This window comes from Vulpes vulpes, chromosome 1 (genome assembly GCF_048418805.1).
Source record: "Vulpes vulpes isolate BD-2025 chromosome 1, VulVul3, whole genome shotgun sequence".
In the NCBI taxonomy this organism is placed as follows: domain Eukaryota; kingdom Metazoa; phylum Chordata; class Mammalia; order Carnivora; family Canidae; genus Vulpes; species Vulpes vulpes.
The window spans coordinates 135,090,517-135,111,540 of record NC_132780.1 but is presented as its reverse complement, the minus strand read 5'-3'; the positions used below and the strand labels follow the sequence as shown (position 1 = coordinate 135,111,540).

At 39.6% G+C, this 21,024-nt stretch overlaps 2 protein-coding genes and 1 pseudogene across 2 annotated transcripts in view; all 3 read left to right on the top strand.

The window, feature by feature from the left end:
• TMEM217B (transmembrane protein 217B) overlaps nucleotides 1-21,024 on the top strand; it is a 46,277-nt gene that overhangs the window by 24,131 nt on the left and 1,122 nt on the right. The gene's annotated exons all lie outside the window — the stretch shown is intronic.
• TMEM217 (transmembrane protein 217) lies at nucleotides 7,935-8,513 on the top strand. The gene has a single exon (XM_025991163.2). It carries the CDS (start codon nucleotides 7,935-7,937, stop codon nucleotides 8,511-8,513), a length of 579 nt encoding a protein of 192 aa, XP_025846948.1.
• Nucleotides 20,729-20,931, top strand: LOC112914207 (small nuclear ribonucleoprotein G pseudogene; annotated as a pseudogene).

Sequence of the window (21,024 nt, the reverse complement as noted above, 5' to 3'; positions counted from 1 at the left end):
ATTGTTGTGTATTGCTACGGTCATCCATTTTGATGACCACTTAACATCCCATTGTGTGAGTATGTAGCAGTTTTATTCATCCTCAAGCCATTCTTTATTGGAATACCTTTTACATGCTTATAGATTTTCTTCCTTTCTGGTTATTAACTAGTTTGACTCTGTTACATCCATTCACTAGGAGTTTTGTGGGATTTGAGCAATTTTTCTACATCCTTTTTAATGGCTGCATTAGACCCTGCCTCTTCTGCAAGATTTGCAGCCACGCTTTCCAAATGGTTTACCTTGTGTTGTCAGTTATTTACAGTGAGCTAGCGGAGAGAAGCTGACCAATAAAGGCTTTGATTTGATGGGCCTAGCACACAGAGCCCTTGGTTTCATTCAAGAAAAATGTTGGGGGCTGAGGAGAGGTGAGGAATGTTAGTCCACTGGTAAATATTTCCTTGTTATGATCCCTTTGCCTCCCTGGGCAATCTGGCAAATTTGAGAATTTCTATTATGAGCACTGGGATAACCAGAATCCCCTGTACCTGGGCAAATTCTTTAACACTCCTCCCATAAGTGGCAGATCTAATTCCCCTTCTTCTGAATGCAGGCCAGCCTTGATGACTCTAAAGAATAAAGTGTAGTAGAAGCTATGCTGTGGGACTTCTAAGGCTCAGTTTAAAAAAGGTGATACAGGGCGCCTAGCTGGCTCAGTTGGTGGAACAAATGACTTTTGATCTCAGGGTTGTGAGTTTGAGCCCCTTATTTGGTGTAGAGATTACTTAAAAACAAAATCTTTTAATTATTTTTTTAAGATTGTATTTATTTATTTGAGAGAGAGAATGCATGAGTAGGGGGAGGGGCAAAGGGAGAGGGAAGCAGATTCCTCACTGAGCAGGGAGCCTAGCCTGATCCTGGGCTTGATCCCAGGACCCTGGGATCATGAGCTGAGTGAAAGCAGATGTTTAACTGACTGAGCCACCAGGCACCCCCAAAATAAAATCTCTTAAAAAGAAATGAAAAGTTGATACAGCTCCCACCAGCTCACTCTTTTTGGAACACTCACTCTGGGGAAGCCAGTTAGCAAGCTGTAAACAAGCCCAAAAGAGCCCACACAGAGAGACCACATGGATGGGAACTGAGGTCCCTCACTGACAGCCCACAGCAATTGCCAGACATGTGAGTGAACGAGTCTTCAGGAAGAGCCTCCTCCAAATTTGCAAGTGGTGTTAAGTCATCTTGGATTTCCCCTGTCCAAATTCCTCATCATGCATAATGTTAAGCTAACCCTATGTTGTGTCTAAAATCCTCATCGAGGGATACCTGCATGGTTGAGCAGTTACCTTAGGCTCAGGTCATGATCCTGGGGCCCGGGGATTGAGTCCCACATCAGGCTCCCCACAGGGAGTCTGCTTCTCCCCCTGCCTGTGTCTCTGCCTCTCCCTCTGTGTCTCTCATGAATAAATAAATAAAATCTTAAAAAAAAAAAGTCCTCATCCACAGAATCCATGTGCATAGTAAATGGTTGTCTTGTGCTATTAAGTTTTAGGGTAATTTTTTATGCAAACTAGTAAATTTAATTTTTAAAAAAGTAACTAATACACCCAATTTAAAGATGTAGAAGTTGGGGACACCTGGCTGTCTCAGGTGGAAGAGCCTGCAACTGTTGATCTCAGGGTTGTGAGTTCATGCCCCATGTTGGGTGTAGAGATTACTTTAAAAAATAGTAATAATTAATCATATTTTTTTTTAAAAGATATGGAAGCTAAGGCCTGGAGAGGGTAAGTATACAACAAATGGAAAAGTCAGGATTTGAACTCTAACCATTTGACTTGAAAATTTGCTATTCTTAACCTGATGACCCCCCCTTACAAATTGTAAATCTATTTCTTCCCTTGCATTTTCAAGATACCCTTGATGGCTCAGAATGTGACTAATTAACTTGAACCTGGGAGGGCAATGCTACCCCAAAAAATATACTTGCTGATGCTCTAAATATAGACCACTCAGAAAAACTAGACTGATCTGTAGGTTGTCAAATGAGATCCATCCAAGTATGATAAAAGTTTAGTTCAGAGCCTAAAAAATGAAGAATATTTTTAAACAAACATAAATGTGAATGAGTTCAAAAGGGATGTTAAAATGAAGTGGAAGGATAAAAGTAAACACCATATCTTGTTATATTAATAATTTTTAATTTTTCTAATGTATAGTTCATTTAAAAATCAATGTAGAGATATCTTCCATTTGAAAGTAGTTAAAATGTCAATCAATATTTGAGGCCCCTGGCTGGGTCTGTTGGTAGAGCATGTGACCCTTGATCTCAGGATCATGAGTTCAACCCCCACTGGGTATTAAACCCCCTACTTTAAATTTAAAAAAATAAAATAAAGTTGGGACGCCTGGGTAGCTCAGTCAGTGACTCTTGATTTCAGCTCAGATCATGATCTCAAGGTCATGAGATCAAGCTCTGCATTGGGTACCACACTCAATGGGGAGTCTGCAGCAGATTGTCTCTCTCTCCCTCTACCCCATCCCCACTTGTGCTCTCTCTCTCTCTCAAATAAATAGATAAATCTTTTTTTTTTTAATGTCAATATTCAGGGCACCTGAGTGGCTCAGCCAGTTAAGCGTCGGCCTTCAGCTCAGGTCATGATCCTGGAGTCCCAGGATAGAGCCCCGCATCAGGCTCCTTGCTCAACAGAGAGCGTACTTCTCCCACTCGTCCCTGCTCATGTGCTCTCTCTCTCTCTCTCTAAAATAAATAAGTAAAATATTTTTTAAGTCAATATTCAAAGAAAGAATCAGAATCATTTCTAGCAGTGTACTTAGTTGAAATAATGTATCACTTTCAGGACATTTCACAAAGAAAAAAAGACTTGCACTGTTACCAACTACTTTTCATGCTAACATTTTTAGCTCTTGGTTTAGACTGGGACAGAATTACCTGGCTGTCTTTCCACAATGCCAGCTTAACCATTTTGGGGGCTACAAAGATATTGTATCACAATAAGCTACACTAGCATAAAGGGAACCAATGGGATATATTTAAATAAATGATCTAGATTTATTAGGAACTCATAAAACAATTATATTTTCATAAATTTATTAAATTGTGTGTGTGTGTGTTTAGTACCAATACTTAAGGGATTCTAAAAAAGATAGCAGTCCTCTGCCCCACCTCCTCGTCATAACTTCCCACAAGCAGACACCTTCTGGTTCCCTCATTTTCCCTAAACCATACATGTATATTGATATTTCTTTTTTTAAAAGATTTTTAAAAAGATTTATTTATTTATTTCTATGTGTGTGTGAGAGAGAGAGAGAGCATTTGTAGGGGGGAACAGCAGAGGGAGAGAGAGTCCTGAGCGAACTCCGTGCTCGATCTCACAACCCTGAGCAGAAACCAAGAGTTGGATGCTTACCCTGAGTGTGCCACCCAGGTATTGCCATATTGACATTTTTTTATTAATCATTTTTAGACATTATATGTTGGTTTCCCATCGTGATAGATGAGGACTTCTTACCCCTACATACCTACTCACTGCCTTTCCTCCCCAGCTCCTAATATGACTATATCATCATCATTCATGGCTCTATCAAGACTATAACTTCACAAGTGGTGTTAGTCACAGAAGCCCAGAGGAGACATAATGGTGCTTGGACTATTGGTGGTGGCAAGGGAGATGGGAAAGACAATGACTGAGTCAAGATATATATGTGGGGTGGGGGTGGGGGAGAAGAAGGAGATGGAACTTATGTTTTGGGATGTAGAAGAGAGATAGGGAGGTAAAAGAGTCAACTTGTTAACATAACAAAAGACACTTTTATCATCCTCAGCACTTAGGAAGTTCCAATGGTTTGAAGAACTGTAAGCCAGGACCAGGGATGAAGACCAAATATATATTTCTTTTAAGATTTATTTAGTCATTATTTTAGAGACAGGGCTGGGCAGAGGGAGGGGGAGAAAGAGAATCTTAAGCTCCATCTCACACCCCTGAGATCATGACCTGAGCCAAAACCAGGAGTCCAAGAGTTGGACGCTTAACGAACTGAGCCACTCAGGCACCTTAAATATATATTTCTTATAATAAATCACAATATCACTCTCAGGTATTACCTCTTCAAATATGCTATCCTATTTTTCCCTTTCCTCCCTTCCTCCTCCTCCTCCTCCTTTCTTCCCCTTCTTCTCCTTTTCCTCTTCTTCATCCTCCTTCTTCTCTCTCTCCCTCTCTTCCTCTCTCTCATCAGACCATCTTATTATATTCTTTATGTCTCTTAACTTCTCATCCACTTTCTCTATGTTTTTGTCTCTCTGTATTACAGTCTGGATAAGGTCTCCTGACCTGTCTTCTGCTTAACTAATTACAGTTTCACCTGTGTCCAATCTGCTACCAAATATGCCCATGGAAATTTTAATTTCAGGTCTTAAGTTTTTCATCTCTAGAAATTCTGTCTGGTTCTCTCTCTGCTAGGTTATTTTTTATGGTCTCCTATTTCCACATATATTTTCAATATTGCCTTTTACTTATGTAAATGTTGTAATCAAAGGGAATTCTGATAAAAGCTATAACATAGTGGAGCCTTGAAGAAATTATGCTAAATAAAATAAGCCAGAAACAAAAAGACAAATACTGTATCATTTCACTTTACTACTTCGGATCTATCACATCCAGGTATATTACATACTATATCCAGAGTAGTAAAATGCATAGAAACAAAAAGCAGATGGCTGGTTCAGTCAGTAAAGTATATGACTCTGAATCTCAGGGTCATGAGTTCAAGCTCCACATTGGGTGTGGAGCCAACTTAACAGGAAAAAAAAAAAAAGTAGAATGGTGGTTGCCAGAGATTGTGGGAGAGGGGAAACAGGGAGTTGTTTAATGGGTATAGAGTTTCAGTTTTGCAAGATGAAAAAGTTCTAGAAATTGGCTGCATAGCAATGTGAATATAGTTAACACTGTTGAACTGCACACTTAAAAAAATGGTTAAGGGAGCCTGGGTGACTCAGTCAATTAAGCATCTGACTCTTGATTTTGACTCCAGTCCTGGTCTCGGGGTTGTGGAATTAAGCTCTGCGTGGGGCTCTGTGCTCAGTGGGGAGTCTGCTTCTCTCTCTTTCTCTCCCCTCTCTCCCTCTGCCCCACCCCATGTGCTTGTGCTCTCTCTATCTAAAAGAAATAAAGAAATATAAAAAAAAAAAGGGGGGGGGAGGGAGTGCCTGGGTGGCTCAGTAGATTAAGCATCTGCCTTCAGCTCAGGTTATGATCTCAGAGTCCTGCGATCTAGCTCTGCATCAGGCTCCCTATTCAGCCAGGGGTGGGGTGTCTGCTTCTCCCTCTGCCTGCTACTCCGCCTGCTTGTGCTCTCTCTCTCTCTCTCTCTCGTTCTCTGTCAAAAAATTAATTAGTTAATTAAATCTTTTTACAAAATGATTAAAATGGTGGGGCACCAGGGTGGTTCTGTTAGAAGAGAATGCAACTCTTGATTTTTGGATGGCCCCACATTGGATTGTAGAGATTACTAAAATAAATAAGTGAACTTCTAAAAAATGGTTAAGATGATACATTTTATGTGTGTTTTACCATAATCAAAAATAAAATTAAAATTTTAATGTAAAAAATGTATTAACTGTAATTGTTAAATAATTTCATATGTTTGCAGTTCTGTTTCTGCTGTCCACTATTTCTGCTGGTTCTCATTTGCAGTGCCTTGTTCCTTGTGTGCTGGTTCTTCTTTATTGTGTAGTAGTCATCATCCCTGAAAATGTGCTGATGGAGATTCTTTGAGGACCAACACAAAGATGAATTCCTCCAGAGAAGATTTGAGTTTACTTCTGTCAGGAACTTAGAGACAATTTCAGCTCTGGACTACTTTAAACTGGATTTGTAACTTAAAATTTTTTTTTACAATTCTATTTATTTATTTCAGAGAGAGAGAGAGAGAGAGCGAGTGGCAGAGGGGGAGGGCAGAGTCCCACATGGGGCTGGATCCCTTGTCCCTGAGCTGAAATAAAGAGTCAGATGCTTGGGGCACCTGGATGGCTCCGTGGTTGAGCATCTGCCTTTGGCTCAGGTCATGATCCCGGGGTCCTGGGATCAAGTCCTCCTTGTGGGGAGCCTGCTTCTCCCTCTGCCTGTGTCTCTGCCTCTCTCTCTGTGACTCTCATGAATAAATAAATAAAATCTTAAAAAAAAAAAGTCAGATACTTAACTAACTGAGCCACCCAGGTGCCCCATAAAAGCTTCTTTGAATACCTCATATATTTTGGGCTACAAATCCACAAAAAGGCTAGCTATGGTCCAATTCCTCAAAGAGAGTTTCTCCCCTTATGTTCAGTGTAGCATTAAGTTCTCTTTCTTGAGTCTCTTGAGGGGATGATGCGAGTCAGGCTTACTTCTGATTCACCTTTAATCACAGGAAGCCACGACTAATACAAGGAAGGCTTTCTAATAGATTCCCCACCTTGGTGGATCTGCGCTTTGATTTCATTTGTCCTTAGCCTATAGAGTTTCCTCAGATTGGTAAATATCTCAGAGCAAAACTGACTTCCATGCTTGCTTACCTCTCCCATTTCTCATCTCCGATAGATTGGTTTCTTACCTTGTACTTTGTCAGCTCTTCTGTGCTTTTAAGAATATCTTAAGAGGCACCTGGGTGGCTCAGACAGTTAAGCATCTGCCTTCAGCTCAGGTCATGATCCCAGGGTCCCCGGGATCTAGCCCTGCAACAAGCTCCCTGCTCAGCGGGGAGCCTGCTTCTCCCTCAGCTTGCTTCTTCTCTCTGTGTGTCAAATAAATACGTAAACTCTCTGTTAAAAAAAGAATATTTTAAAACTATTTTATTAAGAATTTTTAGTTGTTTTAAGCAAGTTGGCCCCTAACCTAACCAATCAGAAATCCCTCTACTTTATTTCCTTTTCAATGATTCCTGTTCTTCTTATTCATTTTTTCCCTAATATTTTTTGTTGTTCTTATTATTGGGTTGGGTGTTTTTCCTTAAATTTTTTAGTTGAACCCGTAGCTCACTATTGCTTTTTCTTTTCTATTATTAGGCTATTCCATACTTGCAGCTCTAAATTTCCCCTGAAAGTACACCTTTCTTTGTATTCTTTAAGTTTTGATATGTAGTGCAGGAGTGATTGCTGAAAGCCAGTTGGTGTCCACCCGTTTTCACCAACTCTTCATGCCAGCAGGGCTATCGTACTGCTGATTTTTCTCCTGAGACACTGACACCCAAGGTCTGGCAAGTGCAGCCAATTTTCCTCATCAGGGTACAGCAATGGTTGCCTAAGGGAATGCTGAAAAAGGTAAGAGCATAATTTAAACTACCTTTTCTACTCCAGGTTTTCCAATATTGGCTACATATGAAAATCACTAGGAAGTTTTGAAAAACACTGATTTCTAGGTCGAACTCAGGAAATGTTCTAATTGTTCTGGGGCAGAGCCTGGGCACTTTCTTTCTTTCTTTTTTTTTTTTTCTTCTTTTTTTAGATTTTATTTATTCATAAGAGAGAGAGAGAGAGAGAGAGAGAGGCAAAGACACAGAGGGAGAAGCAGGCTCCATGCAGGGAGCCTGATGTGGAACTCAATCCTGGGACTCCAGGATCACGCTCTGGGCTGAAGGCAGGTGCTAAACCGCTGAGCCACCCAGGGATCCTGACATGGGTGCTTTCAGCGATTCTAATGTGAAGCCAGGGTTGAGAACCACTTCTCTCATTTATCTGCTCCTTGCCACCAGCCCCAGACTCCCTCCTCCTCATTCACACTACCAAGCATTTTTAAAGTCTTCTGTCTTCCCAAAGCTGTTTATTTCCTAGTTTCCATATTTCTCTCTATTGTTTTTCCAGAGTGAATTTTGGGGCTGGAGGCAGAAAGCCTGATAATTTACCGCATTGGCAGGAATCAGAATTCTCCTGCACACTATTTGCCTTCACAGAAAATCTCAGCATGAGACAGCAGCGTTGGTTTGGGATGAATGCCAGGATGGGCACCGTGTTATCAGGGGTCTTTACCATTGTGGCCACCGAGATGTACCTTATCTTTGAACAGAAGTACATAAGGAGGAATGACTGCATTGACAATTACCTACAGACCCAGAGTGCAAGTGTCACGGTAAACGAGTTCATCATCTGCTGGACTTTCAGTATTGTCTTCTTCCTGTCTTTCGTTACAATCATCATCAGCTGCTTCCTCCTATACTCAGTATATGCCCAAATATACAGGGGCTTGGTGACCTACATCATCTGGATCATTTTCTATGAAACTGTAAACATTGTAGTACAAATCCTTACCAACAATGACTCTGTCACTGAAGAGGTCAGAGCTGTACGCTGGTTTGGCTTGCTGTCCCGTATATTCATGCACTGTTTCTGGCTATTCTATGTCATCTCCTATGCCCACATAATCTATAAAAGTCAAAGCCAGGGCAATATAATTTCCTACAATAGACGTATTTCTACAGGCAATGGAGAGTTCCTACGACTGAAATCAAAGATCGTCAACTTTACCCACCGCTATAGTGAATAATGTTTGCCCTTGTCTCTCCCCACACAGGCAGGAATCCCAGATTCTGATGGTAGTTCTAGCTCTGTCTCTTCCAGTTTTGCTGATCTGTTCAGCTGTAGAGAACTGCCACCTTTTGGGGGGAATGTGGAGAGGAATGTCATTATAATCACAACTGGGACAACCTGCTCATTGAGGGCATTTAGTGAAAGGATATTGTTATATATCAAGCTGCCCCTTGAGTTCCTCCTTGCTTTTCTGGTCAGCACCACCCTAGAAGTCAAAATAAAGAGGGCAAGGGAATAAAATTAGGCTGCTTTGCGGTCTGGCAATCCTTTCACCTTGGTATATGTCGGCTCTCTTATTCAACCTTGCGGTGCCTTGGGGTAGCTTTGTGTCACGGTCTTTCCCCCTATGTCCTCTATGCTATATTCCAGATAAAGAATAAAAATAGAGAAAATCATTCTTCATTTTCTCTCTTGAGTCCTCCCTCCCTCCCCACATTTGTCAAAGAGTGCAAAATGCACTTGGTTAACCAAAAGTCATTTGTTAAACTTTTCTGTCTGAAACTATGCTGGATTTAGTGGGAGAATACAAAAAAGTACAAGATACAAAGCCTAACCTTGAGGATTTTGTAGTTTAGTGGAAGAAATGAAATCCCCACTGATGACTTAATAAGCCAATCATATAAGACAGCACAAGACTACACATTGTCATAGATCATCAAACATCACTTTGTACTCAGTTTCAGAAACTGTCAGAAGCAGTTTAAACCAGGATGGAAGACAAATTGAGCAAATTTCTGCTTCAAACCTTAGGCATTATGTTAAGTGTCTGTTTATTTAATAGCTTTCTGAAGTATATTTAACATAATAAACTGCACGTTTAAAATATATAGTTTAATAAGTTTTGATATAAATATATTCCAGTGAAACAGTCACAACTGAATTCCTAAACATATCACCCCCAAAAGTTTCCTCTTAATCCCTGCCTCCCTCCCCTTCCTGAACCACCCTCTACCGTCTCAAGGCACTGAGTCGATGTCATTATATATTAGTTTGCATTTTCTAAAATCTTACATAAATGGAATCATATAGTATGCACTCTTTTTTTTTTTTTGTCTGGTTTCTTTCACTTAGCCTGATACCTGTAAGATTCACTCATGTTGGGGCACCTGGGTGGCTCAGTGGTTGAGCGTCTGTGTTCAGCTCAGGTTATGATCCTGGGGTCCTGGGATCAAGTCCTGCATCAGGCTCCCTGCAGGGAGCCTGCTTCTCCTTCTGCCTATGTCTCTGCCCCTCTCTCTGTGTGTCTTTTATGAATAAATAAAGTCTTTAAAGAAAAAAAAGACTCACTTATGTTGTGGGGTTCCTAGGTCGCCCAGTCTGTTAAGTGTCTGACTCTTGATTTCAGTTCAGGTCATGATCTCAGGGTCAGAGGATCAAGCCCCCTGTCAGGCCCCAAGTCCTCAGCACAGAGTCAGCGTGTACCTCTTTCTCTGCTCCTTCCCCTGCTCACACATGCCTGTTCTCACTCTCTCTTTCTCTAAAATAAATAAATAAAATGTTTTAAAGTTTTTCATCTGTGTTGTTAGGTATATTGAGAGTTCATTCTTTATTGCTGAGTAGTATGCCATGGCATGAATATACCATGGTTCACTTATCCATTTGCCCATTGAAGAACATCTACTGATTTGCAGTTTGGGGCAGTTATGAATAAGAACTCTATAAACATTTGTGTCCAAGACTTTGTATGGACTTAAGATTTCATTTACCTTGCATGAATACCATTTTAACTTCTTAAGAAAATGGCAAACTTTCTTCCAGAGTGGCTGTACCATTTTCTATTCCCCTTGGCAGTGTATAAGAATTTCAGTCCCTTCACATCTTTGCAAGCACTTAGTACAGACAATAAATTTTCATCTTAGCCATTCTAATGGATATATAGTGGTATCTCATCATAGTTTTTAACTTGCATTTCTCTCATGGAGAATGATGTTGAGCATCTTTTCATGTGCTTATTTAGCATCCTATCTTTTTTGGTAAGGTGTCTGCTCAAATCTTTTGTCCATGTTATTTTTTTGTTTGTCCATGTTTGTTTATTTGTTAATGTAATCCCTACACACATGTGGGGCTTGAACTCACAACGCTGAGATCAAGAGTCATACGCTCTTCCAACTAAGCCAGCCAGGTATCCCTCTTTTGTCCATTTAAAAAAATGAGGTTGGGGCACTGGGGTGGCTCATTTGGTTAAGCATCTGCCATCAGCCCAGGTCATGATCCCGGAGTCCCGGGATTGAGCCCCATGTTGGGCTCTGAGCTCAGGAAGCCTGATTCTCCCTCTTCCTTTGTCCCTCTCCATTCGTGCTTTCTTTCTCAAATAAATATATTAAATCTTTGGGACACCTGGGTGGCTCAGAGGTTGAGGGTCTGCCTTCGGCTCAGGGAGTGATCTCGGTCCCGGGATCGAGTCCCACATAGGCTCCCTGCCTGGAGCCTGCTTCTCCCTCTGCTTGTGTCTCTGCCTCTCTCTCTCTGTGCGTGTCTCTCATGAATAAATAAATAAAATATTTTAAAAATATATAAAAATAAAAACAAATTTAAAATTAGGATGTGGGGACACCTGACTGGCTTGATTGATAGAGCATGCAACCCTTGATCTACATGAGTAGATCATGAATTCAAATCCTACATTGGGCATGGAGCTTACTTGGAAAAAAAAAAGAGGTTGTTTGTTTTTTATTATTGAGTTTTGGAAGTTCTTTATGTTTTCTGGATATAAGTTCTTTACCAGATATATGATTCGTACATTTTTTCCCCATTTGGGCCTTGTCTTTTCATTTACTTAGTGTCTTGTGAAAAGCAGAGATTTATAATTTCAATGAAGTCCAATTGAACAATTTGTTCTTTTATGGATCTCACTTTTGTTTATCATATATAGGAAATATTTGCCTATCTCAAGATCATAAAGGTTTTCTCTCTTTTTAAAAAAGATTTTATTTTTAAGCAATCTCTACACCCAACATGGAGCTCAAACTTATAACCCTGAGATCAAGAGCTGCATGTTCTACAGACTGAACCAGCCAAACATCCTTATAAATCTCTTTTGAGTTATTTTTTTCTATATATGGTGAGAGATATAGATCAAAGTTCACTTTTTTTGCTCCTGGATATCTGATTGTTCCAACACTAATTGTTACAAAATTTATCCTTTCTCTACTGAATTGATACAGACACACATATCTATTTCTGGATCCTATTTTATTCTGTTGATCTATTTGTCTGTCTTTATGCGAATGCCACACTGCCTTGATTATGGTAGCTTTATAAGTTTTTAAATCACATCCCTCCAACTGTATTTTTTTAAGATTTTATTTATTTATTCATGAGAGACAGAGAGAGAGGCAGAGACATAGGCAGAGAAAGAAGCAGGCTCCATGCAGAAAGCTCTATGTGGGACTCAATCCTGGGACTCCAGGATCACGCCCCAAGCCAAAGACAGACACTCAACCTCTGAGCCACCCACGCATCCCCTAACTGTATTTTTTTTTTTTCAAAATTGTTTTGACTATTCTAGGTCCTTTACATTTCCATATGAATTTAGAATGAGCTTAAATTTTTTATTTAAAAAAAAATGCCTCCTGGGGCTCCTGGGTGGCTCAGTTGGTTAAGTATCTGCTTTTGGCTCAGGTCATGATCCAGGGACCCTGGGACTGAACCCTGCAATGGGCTCTTTGCTGGGGGGCAGGGGGCAGACTGCTTCTCCCTCTCCTTCTGCCTGCTGCTCCTCCTGCTTGTGCTTGCTCACTCTCTCTGTCAATTAAATAAATTAAATCTTCAAAAAAATTTTTTAAAAACCTGCTGTGGGGTGCTGAGGTCCAGTCAGTTGGGGGTCTGACTTTGGGGTCATAGGATAGAACCCCACATCGTGCCTCATGCTCAGCGAGAAGTCTGCCTCTCCCTCTCCCTCTGCCCCTCCTCCTGCTTGTGTTCTGTCTCTCTCTCAAAAAAAAAATAAAAAATAAAACCTTTTTTTTTTAAATGCCTGCTAGGAATTTGATTGGGATTACATTAAATCTCTGTAGATCAATTGGGGAAGAATTGACATCTTAACAGTATTGAGTCTTCTAACCCATGAGAGCAGTATCTCTCTTCATTCACTAAGTCTTCTTTAATTTCTCTCAGCAATACTTTGTAGTTTTCAATGCTCACAAGTCTTTCACATCTTTTGTCAGATTTATCTATCTTTCATGCTATTGTAAATGGTATTACTTCTTAAATTTCAATTCTGATTGTTGTTAGGATATAGAAATAAAATTATTTTTTGTACATTGATCTTTAATCCTCCAATACTGCTAAACTCGTGTATTAGGTCAAGTAACATTTTTGTAGATTTTCTGCGTAGTCAATCATATTGTCTGCAAATAATGACAGTTTTACTGCTTCCTCCTCTTGCCTTACTATACAGGCTAGCACTTCCCAGGACAATGTTGAGTAGAAGTAGAGAGAAGGGACATTATTTTTTTTTTTAAGATGATTGATTAATTGATTTTAAAGTAGGCTCCATATTAGGCCTGAACTCACAATCCTGAGATCAAGAACTGAGCTGAGGTCAAGAATCAGATGATTAACTGACTGGCCACCAAGTTGCCCCTAAAGATTTTATTTTTTAAGTAATTTCTACACCAAACATGATCTTGAACCCACAGCCCCAACATCAAGAGTTGCACACTCCACTGACTGAGCCAGCCAGGCACCCCAAGAAGGGACATTATTGTTTTGTTCTGGATTTTAGAGGGGAAATATTCAGTCTTTCTCCATTAATTTAGGTGTTAGCTGTAGACTTTTCATAGATGTCTTATATCAAGTTGAGAAAGTTTAAAAAATTTTTTTTAATTTATTTATTCATGAGAGACAGAGAGAGAGAGAGAGAGAGAGGCAGAGACAGAGGCAGAGGGAGAAGCTGGCTCCAGGCAGGGAGCCTGATGTGGGACTCAGTCCCGGGACTGCAGGATCACACCTTGAGCCAAAGGTAGACCCTCAACCGCTGAGACACCCAAGCCTCCTGAGAAAGTTCTCTTCTATTCCTAGTTTGCTAAAGATGTTTAAAATCACAAACAAATGTTTCATACTGTCAAATGCTTTTTCTGCATGACATGATCACATGGTCTTTTATTTTTTAGATTATTAATATGGTAAATTACTTTGATATATTTTCAAACATTAAACCAAACATGATGGGACACCTGGGTGGCTCAGCGGTTGAGTGTCTGCCTTTGGCTCAGGGCCTGATCCTGGGTCTGGGGATAGAGTCCCACCCACATCTGTCTGTGTCTCTGCCTCTGTCTTTGTGTCTCTCATGAATAAATAAACAAAATCTTAAAAAAAAAAAAAAAGCCAACATGAATATTCCTGGAATAAACTCTACTTGGTCATGGTGTATAATCTTTTTTATAAAGTGTGAGATTCAATTTGTTCAATTTTGGTTAGAATTTTTTAATCGATGTTTATAGGGAATATCTGTCGTAGTTTTCTTTTCTTATAATGTCTTCATCAAATTTTGGTATCAGAGTCATGATTGCTTAATAGAAAGTATTTCTTCCTTTTCAATTTTCTTTAAAAGTTTATATATAATCGGTATGTATTTCTTCCTTAAATACTTGGTGGGATTCAGCAGTAAATTTTCTTTGTGGGAAGTATTAAATTACAAATTCAATTTAAAAACAAACAAATAGGGATCCCTGGGTGGCTCAGTGGTTTAGCACCTGCCTTCGGCCTGGGGCACGATCCTAGAGCCCCGGATCCAGTCCCACGTTGGGCTCCCTGCATGGAGCCTGCTTCTCCCTCTGCCTGTGTCTCTCTCTGCCTCTCCCTCTCTCCCTCTCTCTCTCTCTGTCTCTCATGAATAAATAAATAAAATCTTTAAAACAAACAAACAAAAACAGATATAGGACTACAAGCGTCATCTATTTTTTCTTGAGTAAGCTTTACTAGTTTGTGTCTTTTTTTAAAGATTTTCTTTCTTTCTTTCTTTCTTTCTTTCTTTCTTTCTTTCTTTCTTTCTTTCTTTCTTCTTTCTTTCTTTTTCTATTTATTGTTTTAAAGAGAGAGAAAGCACAAGCAAGGGAAGGGGCAGAGGGAGACACAGGCTCCCTACTGAGCAGGGAGCCGGACTCAGGGTTCTATCCTAGAACCCTGGGATCACAATCTGAACTGAAAGCAGATGTTTAAATGACTGAGCTACACAACTGCCTCTAGTTTGTGTCTTTTAATTTGCCTGTTTTATCTAAGTTGTCAAGTTAATTGCCATAAAGCTGTTCATAATATTCCCTTGTGATCCATAGAATATACAGTGAAGTCACTGCTCTCATTTCTGGTTTTGTTAATTTGTGTTTTTTCCTCTTTTTCTTTTCTGATCAGTCTAATTAGAGGTTTTAGGTTTTTAATGATACCAACTTTTGGTTTCATTGGTTTTATCTCTTCCTTTTTCTGTCTTATGTCTCATTGATTTCCACTGTGATCTTTATTATTTTCCTTCTTCTACTTACTTTAATTTGCTCTTCTTTTTTATACTTTTCTTAACGTAGAAGCTGAGGTCATTGATTGAAGACCTTACTTATTTTCTAATATAGGCACTTGGTACTATAAAATTTCCCCCAAGTGCTATCTTAATGGCTTCACATAAATTTTGCTATGTTGTATTTCATTTTCAGTCAGTTAAAAATACTTTCTAATTTCATTTTGATTTTTTTCTTTGATCTATGGATTATCTATAAATGTGCTACCCTGTTTCAATATTTGAGGATTTTTCAGAAAGCTTTCTATTATTAATTTCTAATTTAATTTCAATATGATCAGAGAATGTACAGTTATGATTTTTTTAAAAGATTTTATTTATTTATTCATGAGAGACACAGAGAGGCAGAGACACAGGCAGAGGGAGAAGCAGGCTCCATGCAGGGAGCCCAATGTGGGACTTGATCCCGGGACTCCAGGATCATGTCCTGGGCCGAAGGCAGGCACTAAACCACTGAGCCACCCAGGGATCCCCCTACAGTTATAATTTAAATCATTTTAAATTTATTGAAAATAGCTTTATGACCCGGAATAAGTTCTATCTTGTAACTGTTTCATGTGCTCCTGGAAAGAATATTTATTCTGCTATTATTAGGTGCAATGTTCTTCAAATGTCATTTAGATCAAGTTGGTTGATAGTACTGTTCAAATCTTTTGATATCTTTTCTAATTTTCTGTACTTGTTCTATTAATTACTGAAAGAGGTATATTGAAATTGCTGACTATAATTATGGATTTGTCTATTTCTCTTTATAATTCTATCCATTTTTGCTTCAAATAATTTGAAAGTCTATTAGTGGGTATATAAACGTTTGGAATTGTTATATCCTTCTGATGAATTGACCCCTTTATCATTATGAAATGACTTCTTTATTCCTGAGATTATTCCTTGCCCTGAAATTTTCTTTATTTGATATTAATGCAGCCACTCCAGTGAGAATTTGACAAATCAAATTCTTTTGATTTGTGTTGACATAGTATATCTTTTCCCATCTCTCTTTTTTTTTTTCAGGTAATTGATGTTTTTGTATATAAAGTATGCTTCCTATAGGCAGTATATTGTTGGGTCTTCCTTTTTTTATGTATTACTTTTGTTTATTTATTTATTTATTTATTTATTTATTTAGGAGGTTAAAACAACAATTATTTATTTAGCTGAAATATTTATTTATTTATTTATTTGACAGAGAGAAAGAGAGAGGATAAGCAGAGAGAGCAGCAGGCAGAGGGAGGAGAAGCAGGCTCCCTAGTGAGCAAGGAGCCCAACATAGGGGGGCTCAATACTAGACCTGGAACCATGACCTGAGCTGAAGTCAGACATTCACCTGACCTAACCACCCAGGCTCCCTTCCTTTTTTTCTTTTTCTATTTTTAAAGTAAACTTATCCCCAACATGGGCTCAAACTCACAGCCCTGAAATCAAAAGTTGCATACTCTACTGACTGAACCAGCCAGGTGTCCCTGGGTCTTCCTTTTTTATCCAATCTTACAACCTCTGCTTTTTATTGAAGTATTTAGGTCATTTACATTTAGTGGCCATCTTGTTATGTGTTTTCTATTTGTCCTATCTATTCTCTGTTTCTTTTCCTCCCCTTTTTTTTAACTTCTTTTGGATTTTTTCTTAAGATCTTATTTATTTATTCATGAGAGACATACAGAGAGAAATAGAGACACAGGCAGAGGGAGAGGTAGGCTCCATGCAGGGAGCTCAATGCAGGACTCCATCACAGGACTCCAGGATCACACCCTGAGCCAAAGGCAGCCACTCAACCACTGAGCTACCCAGGTGTCCCTACCTTCTTTTGGATTAATTTGATGTTGCTATGGTTTCATTTTATCTCCTTTGCCAAATTATCTATGTGTAATTCTTCATTGTGTATTTTAGTGGCTGTTCTAGAGTTTATGTAAAGAGCCTTAACTTATCACAGACTACTTTCAGGTGATATAATGCCTCTTCACATATAATATAAGAACTTTATAACAGTATACTTCCAATTTTCCTCTCCTATTTGTGCTATCATTATTATATATTACACTTCTATAAACCTCATCATATATTGTTATTATCTTTGCTTAAATTATCTTTTTTTAAAGATTTTATTTATTTATTTGAGAGAGAGCACAAGCGGGGGGAGGGGCAGAAGGAGAAGGCAAAGCAGGCTCCCCCCTGAGCAGGGAGCCTGATGTGGGACTCAATCCCAGGACCCTACGATCATGACCTGAGCAGAAAGCAGACACTTAACCAACTGAGCCACCCAGGTGCCCTTAAATTATCTTTCAAAGAGCTTTAAATAACAAGGAAAAACATCTTTCTTTTCTATTTTTATATTTACCCATATATTACCATTTCCACAGTTATTTGTTCCTTTGTATAGATCCAGATTTCTACCAGGTATCTTTCTTCTGCCAGAAGGACTTCCTTTAACATTTCTCATAATGCAGGGCTACTGCTGATTAATTCTTTCAGCTTTTCTATGTCTGAAAAAGATTACTTCATTTTCACTTAAGATGTAAATAATTTTATTTTTTAAATTGTAGTAAAATATACATAACATAAAATTTACCATCATAACCATTTTTAAGTTTTGAGTCTAATAGTGTTAAGTCCATTCACATTGTTATGCAACAGATCTCCAGGAGTCTTTTTATCTTGCAAAACTGAAACTCTATAACCATAAAACAATAGCTCCCATCCTCTCCCCTCAGCCCCTGGCAACCAACATCCAACTTTCTGTCTCTATGAATTGACTACTCTAGCTATCTCGTGTAAGTGGAATCAAACAACTTTTGTCCTTTTTTGACTGGTCTATTTCACTAAGCATAACATCCTCAAGGTTCATCCATGTTGTAGCATGTGTCAGAATTTTCTTCCTTTTTAAGATTGAGTAATATTTCATTGCACGTGTATACTACATTTTGTTTATCCAGATCTCTTCCCTCCCAAACAGAGCATTCAGCTCCTAATGTAGGAGTATCACTAAGACAGAAGGATATAATTCTCCCCACTCACAGTTCCAAAGCTGTGGCTCAGAAATTTTGGCTGAGATGGGGAGAACTAAGCCATAAAACAGATGTTGGTAATCTTTTCCCAAAGGAACTGGATTCATTTACAACAGAGCATGGAGAAATTCAAACCTAAAGACACTCTTTTAAACAGTAAAGACAGGGCACCTGGGTGCTCATCCAGTTTCCTTCAGTTCTGCCTTCAGTTCAGGTCATGATCCTAAGGTCCTAGGAGCAAGCCCTGCATTGGGCTCCCTGCTCAGCAGGGAGTCAGCTTCTCTCTCCCTCTGCCCTTTTCCATGCCCCAGGCTCAGAATGCAGTGCCCCAACACCTCATGTTGCTTCACTATTTCCTTTAAGTCTCTCAACTGCTCTGCCTGCTTCCATTCCAGCCTCCTTTCTGACCCATGGTCCCTAAACCAGCAAGAAAGATTTTTCTAAAATGCAAATCAGATCATCACACACATACACACACATCTGTAAAACCCTTTCAGGCCTCTCATTGCCTTCCATAGAAACTTCCACATGGCAGGTAAGTCTCCTTACTTTTCTGAACCCTGCCATCCCCTGTAGCCTACCTCTCTGCTTAAACCACATCAAACTTGCTGTTTCCCAAATGGCTTTTGCCTGTCTCTGCCTAGCTGGATGCTGTCCACTTTGCCAGAGGTGAAGTCTCCCCCTTTTCCACCCGGTTATTGGCCACATCCTCTAAGACACAAGCTTAATGATTGCCTCCTCCCTCCTGATTCCCATTCTGGATTAGATCTTTTCTTTTTAAAGTTTTTCTTTTAATTCTACTGAAATGACATAAAATATTATATTAGTTTCAGGTGTACAATACAGTGATTCTGGATTAGATCTTGCTACATCTTGAGGCCATTGGATCACCTCCTTCACAGCATTTATCACAAGGCATTGTAAATTTTCTTTTCCTTAAAAAAATTTTAGGGACGCCTGGGTGGCTCAGCAGTTGAGTGTCTGCCTTTGGCTCCGGGGGTGATCCCAGGATCTGGGAGGAGTCCCACACTGGGTTCCCTGCATGGAACCTGCTTCTCCCTCTGCCTATGTCTCTACCTCTCTCTCTCTCTCTTCCTCTCTCTCTCTCTCTGTGTCTCTCATGCATAAATAAATCTTTTTAAACATTTGCTTTGCTTTTTTTGTTGTTTTTTTTTATCTAGCTTCCTCACCAGACTCTTTACCTGGGCATTTCTAGTACCAAGTTCAGTACCCAGCACATAGCTAATGCTCAATAGATGTTTGCTGAGTGAATGCTGGGTGACTAGAAGGCACCAGAGGAATACGACTGGAGACAGGAAGAGAAGTTAGGCAGTTTTTACAATGACCAGGAGGGCGGTGTTACAGGAAAGGCTAAAACCAAGGCTGGGGCAGCAGCAATAAAGAACCAATGGGATTTATAAAGACAATGGCTTGAAATCTGCAAAACAATCTTAAACCAAGGAATAAGCCCCTGTGGTTTGGGGCCCTCTTTCTGAGAGGTGAAGGAGGGTACGCCATGGAATGTGGCTGCTCTGGAAGCTGCTCTGTGAACAGGGACAAAGTGTGGTTTGCTTGGTGGGGACAGGGAAGGATCAGTGCAGCTCTCTGCCAGCCAACACATGGCCTCTTCCACACCCCACCTGGGATCCTCCTGGACCTGCTGTGCAGCAAGAGGTTTGTGGATCAAGGACTAAACTCTGGAGTCACACAGAGTTGTGAGGATAGTAGGGAATGAAGCATAAGAATATTGGGAGTACCAGGGTGGCTCAGTCAGTTAAGCGTTCTACTGTTGGTTTAGGCTCAGGTCATGATCTCATGGGTTGTGGGATGGAGCCCTGCATCAGGCTCTGTGCTCAGTGGGTAGTCTACTGGAAGATTCTTTCCCCTTGTCCGTCCCCCTAGTTGTCACTCGTATACCCTCTCTCTCTCGTATATATAAATAAGTCTTTCAAAAAATACTTGGGATGAACTTGAAAAACATTATGCATAATGCTAAATGAAACAAGTTAGGCACAAAAGGACAGATACTGTATGATTGCACTTATATGAGGTACTGAGAGTAGTGACATTTATAGAGACATCTGCAAAAGAAGAAAAAGAAAGAAAGAAGAAAGAAAGAAAGAAAGAAAGAAAGAAAGAAAGAAAGAAAGAAACCATGAAAAGAAAGAAAGAAAGAAACTCATAGAGATAGAAGGTAGAATGGTGGTTAACAAGGGCTGCAGGAGGGAGGGGAATGAGGAGTTAGCATTTGATACGTACAGGATTTTTTCTTGGGGAATATTAAAATGTCTGGAGATGGGTGGTGGTGATGGTTGCACAACAATGTGAATGTACTTAATGTCACTTGAAAAGGGTAAAATAGTAAAAATTTATGTTATGTATATTTTATCACAATAAAACAATTACTCCTGACCCCCCCCCAAAAAAATCAGAGATTATTCCAGTCCCTTGAGGAGCTATGCTAGTTTTCTGACTTCAGAGAAACAAATATCCCAGAGAAGAGCCCAGAACTGATTCCATCATCATTCCAGATAGAGGAGCTTCCTAATTCCCACAAGCCTGGCACTGAAGGGCGCACACTTTTTGCCACTTTAAAGCAAGGCTGCCGATCTTTGAACTCGCTGAGTAAATGCCATGAGCAAAGCTCTCAACCTCCCAAGTTGAAAAAATTTATGGACAAGAAATTATCATTGAAATTAAATGGTGGCAGACATGTCCAAGGCATATTGCAAGGATTCTATCCATTCATGAATCTTGTGATAGATGAATGTGTGGAGATGGCAACTAGTGGACAACAGAACAATATCGGAATGGTGGTAATACGAGGGAATAGCATCATTATGTTAGAAGGCTTGGAACGAGTATAAACAATGGGTGTGTTCATCAGAAGAAATCAACTGCATCCACATGTCCCCTGTCCATAGTATCTGTTTTACTACAATACAAGAATCAGGTCGCCT